Source organism: Chelonoidis abingdonii, chromosome 4 (genome assembly GCF_003597395.2).
Source record: "Chelonoidis abingdonii isolate Lonesome George chromosome 4, CheloAbing_2.0, whole genome shotgun sequence".
NCBI classification, from domain to species: Eukaryota; Metazoa; Chordata; order Testudines; family Testudinidae; genus Chelonoidis; species Chelonoidis abingdonii.
In genome coordinates this window covers 49218822-49229322 of record NC_133772.1, presented here as the reverse complement: position 1 = coordinate 49229322, position 10501 = coordinate 49218822, and the positions used below count along the sequence as shown (strand labels likewise).

Here is a 10501-nt window from a genome sequence, read left to right as displayed (position 1 = left end):
GATTTAAGGAGCCGTTTAACTCGATATTAATGACGACGTCGCGTGAACGGGTACAGCGTTAAATCGGTATATCGGCCATTAAACCTATTTAAAGTCGCAGTGTAGACCTGGCCTCAGTCACACTTTGCAAATGGTGCATGTACAGTCTGATCAATACTAGGAGCTGTGAGAGGCTTGAACATGCTCAGAGCACAAAGAATACAGAGATTTTAGCTGCTAAATCTAAGAAATCTACTGATCATATGGAAACTGCAGTTTTTCAAAGGCTTATAACTTGGCCAAATTTTGGTGAATTTTCACAGGAACAGTGAAAGGCATATCTGTGACACAAAGCCACCCTCCTGCCAAATTTAAAGTCTCTTCTCCAAACCATGGAGACACTAGAGTTTTTAAAGTAAAGGTGACCAGAATTTTTTAATGTTGCAAACAACTTATTTTTTTCTAGCATCATTCTCAGAAAAAGATGAACTCTTCCAGCTGAAATTTTCCATAAAAACTCAGCCTGAGGCAGACAACCAACATAGAAATTTTTAGCACAAACAGTTACAGTTTAGCAAAATCACAAGCAACTGAAAACAGAGTCTTTTAAAGGGAAGTGTAAGGGAAGCTTAATAATCAATGCTAACAGCCCCTCCTAACATAAGTATTAAAAACCACATACATTAAAACCAAGTTACTAAACAAAAAATTAGGTTTTACACATACTTCATATATGAGATCTCATTGAAAATCTGATATACAGTTTTTATATGGAGAAGCTTAAACACTGAACAGCATGCACCCAACAAATTACTCAGATGTGCAGCCTACCCTGTATTGCTTGTGTATAAAACCAAAACAGTGAATAACTCTTGATGTCTAATACATGTTTAATAGTTTGATCCATCTATAGTATTTTTCACCTGTCACTTTATTCTTATTCAGCTTATAGAATTTTCTTTTATCTTTCAAAAACATTGTTTTTTTAATGTAGTCTAAAGAAATGCTCAGTGAGTAATTACATGTATGTTTTTGCAGGTACTTCCTGTAGCCTGAGTCCTGTTGGTTCATCTAGTCATGGGTCTGTGTCCAGTGGGTCCCTTGTCAGTCGGTCACCTGTAGAATTTCCTGATACTGCTGATTTTCTTACTAAGCCAAGTGTTAATTTACATAAACCTCCGGGATATACATTTAATTCTCTAGATTTTCAGCAACAAGTTAAAGCTTCTACAAGCTATACTTGTAACAGGTACTGTAAACCCTCAGATGTATTCAAAGGTATAAAAGCAAATTGTTATATGCTGTAATTATCAATACTTTTATATGAAAAATAAGGCAACAATATATCTGTGAAAGTGACCTTCTCATACTAACTTATATGCCTATGTATATGTAGCATCTATTTTTGGGAAGGGCTGTAAATACACTTTACATATTTCATTGCTCTGTAATTGAATGTGGCAACCATTCTGTACTAGGAGTGCTATACTATATGTTTATGTTTTAGGAGGGGAAGGGAAACTCCATGTTTGGGAATTAATTCTATTCTGATTCAGTCACCTTTTAAATGACCAGCACTTCTTGTGGTAGCACAGTGAAGGTTACTTAAAGTACTGGCCAGGCCCAATCCTGCTTGCTTTGAGATTTACCAAGGTGATATGACTGCAAGTATCTGAGTAATAGCATAGTAACTGTAGTATTTATACAGCAATCAGATGTGGAAAAAAGAGAAATACGCTAATATTGTTCCTTGTCTTGTTGATTCTGTAAGCTGTGGACATCAGCTTCTCAAGCATGTTTCAACATCACTGTCAGAGTCTAGTCCAGAATATCAAGGCAGAATATCAGGTAGGATCTCAAAATATGCAAGTATTTGATAGTGCTTCACTGTGCTTTTTCAATAAATAAGCAATTTTAAAATTCTATATTAAAACTTTTCCTATACTTCCAACTAATTCATATGTATATCTTTTTATTAACCATTTTAATGGATCCCTATATATCTGGTTTATTATCTTTAAATTTCTTGAGCCAGGATAGAAGACGGCGTAGTCTTATGTGTATCCTGTTTAAAGATATGTTTTCTAATCTACTTTTGGCTTCGTATTTTTGCAAGCAAATGGAGTTTTTAATGCTCTGTAGCTGGTTTTCTGAACTTTTAACATGTCACACAACAAACTGAACTTTCCTACCTCCTGACTAGCAGTTACTGTATTGTATTAATTCTATTTCTATGAATAAAAGGTTAAAATTCTACAGTGTAGCTTTTTCTACACTCTCTCCATCAGGAAAGAGATTTTTGTCTTATGAAACTCTCCTGTCAATTCTTTCCATGAAAACAAGATAGAAAACAAACAACTAATTTTCATTATGAAGAGCCTATTGAGACCATCTGAAGAATTATTGGCCAGTGTGACAAAGCTCCAAGCCTGTATTGGTGGGTTCAGTGGCCTAAGAAGCTCACTAAGGCCCTCAGTGTGACCTTCCTTTCTTAGTTTAGCAGCAAAAGTCACAGCTTATTGAGCTACTTTCATCACAGGCCATTATGGGAAGTGGGAAGGTGGAATACCCACAGTCTCTGTTGGTCCTTAGAGCTCAGTAGGCGCAGTTCAGCCTCCTGCCTGGACCAAAGTCTGCTTGCCCTCTCATGGGGATCTCTGTAGAACATGGGTGGAAGGAGGGGACCAGGGCCTGTCCTCTCCTGTGGGTTCCAGCCCAGGGACCCTAATGGTAGCAGCTGTTGGCCAACTTCCTATTCACTGCTGACGCTGCTTTGATTCCCTGGACCACTTCCCCATAATCCCTTTTTCCCAGCTTCACTCTTACCTCAGGCTTCAGCAGCACTTCCTCTCCTCCAGCTCCTTTTACCTGGACATCCTTGAGGGGACTGGAAGGAGAGCTTTTAAGCAGTGTGAATAGGACTTTGGTTAATTACAGCTGTCTTTATTAGCCTACCAGCCTTAACTGACCCTTTGCTGGTTAACGGGAATCAGGTGCCTGCATTAGCCTAATGACCTTAACTGGTTTAATTGGCAGCAGGTGACTTGATTGGCCTGGAGTAGCCTTTGTTTGACTACCCAGGGAACAGAGACCTGCTCATCCTGAGGCTGATATATTTGCCTTCCACTGCTCTTTTATAGCCTTCTGGTCAGACTCCTTCACACCAGTTAAACTAGATTTACATCTTTGCACTGCTGGAGTGGCACAAAGCAGCCAAAGTGTACCAGTGATCTGGCCTGATTTTTGTGAAAATGGACTACACTTTTAATTTTTTTCTGCTAGCGGACTTTAACCAGCTACTGTACTTCTCAAGGGACCAAATGTCAGTTGAGGATACCAGATCACATTGCTGTCTGTCCATTCCCTGTTTCCTGCCCTTCCTACTTCACTACACCCTTTGCCCCTGAAGAGGAGCTGAGGGAGGGGATTCGTAGGAGCCAGCTATATCAGCTGTACCCCAGTGGCAGCTCATTTGTTCCCACCTTTTTCCCCAATTGAAAGTGGTTTCCACTCTCTTTGCTTGAGTGCCCTAGATACAGAATTTAAGAATAACGTGAATGCAAACTTGAAGTGGACTTGTGCATTCTGTTCTTGATATACTGGTTTAGATGTTTATATCAAGAGAAATCTGTTTCATTGTCCTCTTCCCTTTCTATTATTCATTCCCTGATTTCTATTTTGTGTAGACTACTATATAAAAAATGGGTTTCACAACTGAATTCTGAAATCAATTTGACTAGAACTCATTCCAATACATCTTTGCCTTAGTGATAAAATGTTTTACAATAATTCGTGTTTCTCATAAGTCCAGTTGTCTTCATGGATCATGAATGGAGAGAGAGTCTGAGGGCTTGTCTTCACTACTGAGGAGATTCACTCTGCTGCAATTGATGCAGTGGGTGTCGATTTAGCAGGTCTAGTGAAGATCTGCTAAATCTACTGCAGAGCACTCTCCGGTTGACTCCGGTACTCCACCTCTCCACGAAGAGTAAGGTAAGTCAACTGGAGAGCGTCTCCTGTCAATGCAGTGCAGTGAAGACACCGCATAAGTCAACCTAAGCTCCGTCTACTCCAACTATGTCATTCAGATAGCTGAAGTAGCATAACTTAGGTCAGCTTATCCCAGTAGTGAAGACAAGCGCTAAGATATCCTTTTCATATTTCTTTAGGACCAGTATCTTGAGTTGGATTCAGAAGTGAACTGAGAAACATAGGAATATGCACAGCACATACATCTGTGCTACTTAGAAAAGAGCTTTAGTCACTCAGTCTTTCTCCTGTCCCCAAGCACCCAGGCTGGAGAGGCTGAGCACCACACCTCTCTGCCATTTCAACTCCCCGAGCTGCGGGGGAAGCCTGAGTGTCTGTGCTTTCTGTCTGTCTGGCCCCAGAGCAATTTTTTTGGTTTCATTTCAGATTGAGCCAATTTTTTTGAACTGCAAATGAAACAAAAAATGAGTTATTCATGAACTTTTTCAGACTAGGACCATATCTTCCTCTGTTGACAGTAAAATACCTAGCACTCAAAAGCATCCTAAATAGTGAACCGTATCTCTGATTCTGTAATCTGTTTTCATTTACTTTTAGAGATGAGAGCATTACCTACTTGTAATATTTTAATACTTTTAAGATTACTGCTTTTTTAAAATAATCACCCAGTCTTCTCCACTAAGTCTGTGGAGTATTTAGTGTCACATTTATTTAAACTCTCTTAAATTTGGTCAAAAAGAAAGTGCAAAAAGTGAAGCAATTAGCTGCTCATATTTCACCAAAGGGGACATATAAGTATCTACAGTGATGAAATGTAACAGTTAAGAAGTTTGATGCTGGAATATTAGACTTATTTACGCACATTTAATAAACAAATGTACATCCAATAAACAGGATGATGCAATAAGCACAATGAGGTACAGTACAATGATTCTCCATCCCCTCTTTTGCAATGTGTCTAATGCATAGAAGGGGATGGAAAGGTTGGTTTGAGATTTTAATGAATGTGGAATTGTAAAACAATAAATGCTGTATTGTAAAGGATACAATTTGATACTTAAATGACAAATACTTATTTGGGGGAATATTTATATAAAATATTAAAATTGACTATCTAAAATACATCTTATAAACATCCATGCTGTCCTCTAAGTTAAAACACAAGCTGATGAATGTAACCATCCCCATCTTCAGGGCACTTTCTACTTAATAGCTTGAGAAAAGAAAGGAAAAGATGGACTTTGCAGAAGTCACAAGGTCAATAAATCTAACTTCTAGTGGGCCAAGGATAGAAGCAAATAACAACTGATTAAAAATCTTAATTCCTGAATTGATTTATGAATAAGTTGTTGATAGTAATTATGCACTTGTTATATTTAAGGTAAAGATGGAACCACTGGTATTTCAAAAGAGTCAGTCCACCATACAGAAGGATGGAAAGATGAAAGAAAAGAAAGCAGAGACTGCAGAAAAAAGTTGATAGAAAGTGACAATCAGCAAATGGCTCAAACACAGAATAACCAGCAATCTGATGTAAGCATATAATTGCAGTAATACCCGTAATGTTGTGTATAAATGTATTTCTTTGTGGGTTTTAATATTATATGCTAAGGAGGTCCTTACTTTACATTATTGTATAAGAGTCTTTGGAAAACAGTGCATCATTGGAATCCAGGATTCCAAATACTGGCTAAGTTTAAGAGTAAAATTTCAAAGAATACAACAATATTGTGACACCATTTCAAGGCAAAAAGGGTTGATGGGATAAAATAAGTGTGCAGAATAACTACAGCAGCACAGTGGAATGTAAAATGTTCTACAATACTTTATCGTTTTAACGTCTACTTAAATACAAGTGACAATTTGGTTTTCAATCTCATTGTGGAAATGGTTCATTCTCTCTTATACAGATGGAACAGGATCCTTCATTAGAACTGATTGTAACAGAAGATCATGAATCATTAATAGAGAAGATGAACAATTGGAATTTCCAAATTTTTGATGTAGTGCGAAAAATGGGAGACAAATCTGGAAGGATCCTTAGCCAGGTTTGTTGCTGTTTTTGGTGTATGAGCCGCAACTGAGGTGCAGTTTTGCCAGTCTGTGTATAAATTAAGAATAGCTTGAAAAGTAGCAATTTTATTTTCTTTTCTTCTACCCTTACATGTGTGTAGACTGTAAGAATTGCTTATTTTGTGGGAAACTTACATCAAACTGTGGGTTTTTTGCATTTTATTCAAAATACTGTGAGGATATTGATAATTCTTATTTTATATGGGAGTGAGTTCTGTAGTCTTAACTCGTGTTGCAGTGAAGGGCTCCATCTCCTGTCTACTGTTGCATGTTTTTTGGTAGAATGTAGCTGTCATTGGAAGTCAAAGCTGAGACGGGAGAGGCAATCTTTCTAGGAACCTTTTCTATTTCTCCCATAAACAACACTATTCTTTCTTCCATGCTGCCTCTTATATAGAATGCACTCCCTGACCTAATTAATAAGGCTACTTCTCTTATTTCAAGACTCCACTTCTACTGTGAAGTCTACAGGAAGTCTGCCAGCCACTAATGGCTAGGCTGAAGGACAGTTGGTGATAGCTGATAGCAGATTTTATTTATTCTCTTATTGATGTATTTATAAAAGAAAAAAATCTTTCAGATGATTTAGTACTGTCAAGTTGTGCATTGGTTAAACTGTGGAACCGTGTGATCTTTTCATAGTTATACTTCTCCCCTCTCCCCTTTTCCCTCCCATTTATTGTATCTTCCTTGCATTTGTTTCAAAGATAAGCTCTTTAAGTTAGAGACTTGTGCTATACCTTGTATTTGTATAGCACCTAGCATATTAATATTAATAATAATAATAATAAAATATGTAATAATGCCACAGTAATGGCACTGTCACTCTGTTCTAAACCTCTGAGAGAGTCATAACTTTTAGATATTTTCCTTTTAGACTGATATTGGCAGTCCAGATCTTTTGATGCGTCAAAAATGTCCTCATGGTTCTGATTTACCTTCATCCCAGTTTCCTTAACAAAGGAAGTTGGTATCAACCTAGGTATAGAGACAAGAGTGCCCTTGGAGAAGCTAGAACTCAGGGGGAATTTCTTGCATAGCTTCTTTGGTTAGGATGAGGACAGTGGAACCTGTTGAATATAATTCTATAAAGGTATATGTACTGCATTCCTAAAAGAGAGGTTCAGGGAACAGCTTATAGGGGGGAGGAAGGCTGCAAGAGGAACCTTTATCTATTTTCTCCTAGGAAGCGTGAGAATTCTATTTTGACAGATCTCTTAATCAAGTCTATGCTTGAAAGATTGTCTAAAGCATTGATGAGCAACCTTCGGCCTGCGGGCCGCAGGTTCTCACCACTGGTCTAAAGCTTTGGGATGGGGACTGTTTGGTAACTCTGCTCCTCAGTAATAGAAAACAGTATAATTTTTCTAGCATAGCATGCATAAAAGATTAAAGATAGGAAAAGAAAGTAAGAAGGTGCATTGGGGTCATTTCAGTGAAGAGAGATGCAGATATTTTTTTCCTTTTGATTTCAAGAGAGTGGTAAGATAGGTGTCTGTTTTGATGGAAAGAATTCCAACAAACTGTCTTAACAGCATATTAGTGCCTAGTGACTCATTTTTAATGAAGCATCAACAAAATTTAACGATTTTAACAGTATACTTATTAAAAAATATAGCAGAATATTCTTAAAGTAGAATGAAGCTAAAATGATTAAACTTTGACACTTTCAAACCAAAGTTAATTTTAATATGTGTTTAGGTGACATACACCTTGTTCCAAGACACTGGCTTGTTTGAAATTTTCAAAATTCCAACACAGGAATTCTTGAATTACTTTTGTGCACTGGAAAATGGCTACCGAGATATTCCCTGTAAGTAATGTCCAACTACACTATATACTTTTATGCCTTTATAACAAAACATGTAAGTATGTTTACTTATTATTTACCCATAATATTACAGATAGACAGTGTCTAATCTTAATGTTACAGGTATGGTAATTGTATTGTTTTTAATAAATCTCTTGTCTCATAATTTATAAAAAATAGACCTACAGCAAAAGATATGGTGGACTCCCAAATTGAGTCTGCTAACATTTAGTTTGAATATAATCTGGTAAAATATGCATGAATAGTTCAGGAAGTTTTCAGATTGAGCCTGATCCAAAGTCTTTTGGAGTTAGTAGGAGTCTATTCATTGACTTCAGTGAGTTTAGATCAGGTCTGTCAGGAATATAAATGCTTATTTATTATGCTAACCCTTAATTAACACTGCTGTTGTTTTGTGGTAAAAGGAACATTCCTCCATACAATCTAAACTTTTACTCTATTCTGTGTTTTGTTCAAGACAATTAAACTTTTTTTCCTGTGCTATTTACACGTCATGGCTGGGGTATCAGTAAGTAGTGACAGCAGCTGGAATTTCAAAATTGATTAACAGTCATTTAATGTGTTTTAAAGATATTAGCACAAGTTTTCTGGTCTTTTGGTTTATAGGTGTCATTTACTTCAAAGTCATGTTATTCTTTGAATCTGTGTGCATGTGGATGCCACTGGCAGTGTGCATTCAGAAGTTTTATCAACAGTATCCACTAGGGGTCAAACATGCACCTTCATGCCCTCCCCCTCCTCTCCTAAGGCATAAAGGGAAAGCAACACTGCCCACCATTCAGTTCCTTCTAACCACTCCTTGGCAGAGAGGTGAAACAACATAGTGTCCTTCCTTAGAATAGCTAGTTTGTTGTTACTGTAAACTTTTGATTTTGTTTTATCCATTGTATTTGATATTGTAGTATTTACTCTATAGCCTGTTGGCAAAAATAGTAATCACCATAATAATAATAATAAATTTTAACTAAAATAAGCTGATACCACTGACTGTTATTTTGAGAACATTCCAAATGTGGTTGAAAGGCCAACAGAAACACTCTAAACTAATCATGGTTGTTTGATATCACGAAACAAAGAAACTTCCTGTGCAATGGATGTGTCAACCAGAAAGTATGTATCCTGCAAGCTGAGGGTACTGAAACAGTCTTGAAGAAGGTATGATAGATGCGAGAGCCACCATGTGAAATTTGGCATGGACAATATAAACATTGAAAAACCTGAGCTATGGTACAGGCCACCAACTCCCTTTCTTTTTCTGAATAAGGAAAATAAAATCCTTTTCCCTTGAAGCCAGAGGCACGGGCTCTGTTGTGCTCAGCTGTAGTACAGATTCTGTTTCTTTCTGCATGGGCCTCCCAGGCGAGTAGTCCCTGAAAAGGGGAATGGGTGGGTGGGTGTGAGGAGACATTTTACGGAATTGGATGGTATACCCCTCTTGGATCACCTGCAAGATCTCATGTCTAAGGTAACTGCAGCCCAAGCCTCCTTGAAGAAAGAGACATGGGAACCAAAAGGAAGGTAAGAAAGGTATCAATCCACAAAGTCTAGAGCAGTATCCTCAACTGAAGCATTAAATTGTTGTTTCTGAGATTGAAATGGCTGGGTAGAGGACAATGGAAATGGCTTTCTCTTTTGATACCTTGACCTCTTTCTCATCTGATCTGGTGGTAAAAATAATCATAAGAGGTATAAAAATAAGAAGAGGTGACTGGCTGAGATCTCTGTCTAGAAGAAAGTTGACATTTATAATGCTTCCTTGTAAAATTGGGGGTATATAGTCCCAAAAATCTAAGTGTAGTTCGAGAGTCCTTCAAGGAGTGCACAATGTGTCATCCATTTTTTAGTTAAACAGCTCTTTCCCATCAAATGGTAAGTCTTGCACTGTTCTTTGCACCTCCTTATGGGTACCCAAAGTATATAACTATGAGTCTCTCCTCATGGTAACACCTGTAACCATCAGTCTTGGTCATATGTCAGCTGAGTCCAAACCTGCCAGAAAGGTTGTCCCTCTAAACAAATTAATTTAAATTCCTCTTTGATATCTGATGGTAGTTTGTCCATGAAATCTGCTGTTCTGTACCACTAGATATAATTATACTTGGTCAGCCTAGCTTTATAATTTGCAATTCTGACCCAAAGACAAGTGGAAGAATAACCTTTTGGTCAAATAAATCTTATTTTTTTGGCTCTTTTTCTGCTCAAATAGATTTTGTTATCTGTTTGGTCTTTTCATTAACCGCAGTATCTACTAAGGATTTTGGTGCCAGGTGCATACAGAAATACCCAAATTCCTTTTGTGGGGGGACTTAGTATTTATGTTCAGCCCTCTCTGAGGTCACTGTGATAGATGCCAAAGTACCCACAAAGGACTTCAGAGGTTCTTTCATTAATAAGATGAGCTATCCTGTTTTATGAAACTGATTGAAGAATATCAAACAGTTTGTGTGTTTTCTAATGGACCAACTCCAAAGACATTCTGCCATTCTCTGTAAAAGCTTTAAAATCATTTGCAGCCATGGGAATGGAGGAGACAACAGCTTCATCCAGGGAAGATGAGAAGCCCCTCAGAGATGGATTTTCTTGTCGTGTTGTAATCATGTTGGTCCCAAGATATATGAGCGACAAGGT

General features: G+C 37.5%; 1 protein-coding gene and 1 long non-coding RNA gene across 3 annotated transcripts in view; one reads left to right on the top strand and one right to left on the bottom strand.

Moving 5' to 3' along the window:
* LOC142046752 (uncharacterized) overlaps positions 1-10501 on the bottom strand; it is a 257988-nt gene that overhangs the window by 184012 nt on the left and 63475 nt on the right. The window lies entirely within an intron of this gene.
* PDE3B (phosphodiesterase 3B) overlaps positions 1-10501 on the top strand; it is a 288726-nt gene that overhangs the window by 235354 nt on the left and 42871 nt on the right. For both annotated transcript variants that reach the window (XM_075065146.1, XM_075065145.1), the window contains exons 6-10: positions 1018-1228; positions 1751-1827; positions 5351-5502; positions 5880-6017; positions 7744-7855. In XM_075065146.1, the coding sequence (XP_074921247.1) occupies positions 1018-1228; positions 1751-1827; positions 5351-5502; positions 5880-6017; positions 7744-7855 (690 nt within the window). The remainder of the gene's footprint in view (positions 1-1017; positions 1229-1750; positions 1828-5350; positions 5503-5879; positions 6018-7743; positions 7856-10501) is intronic.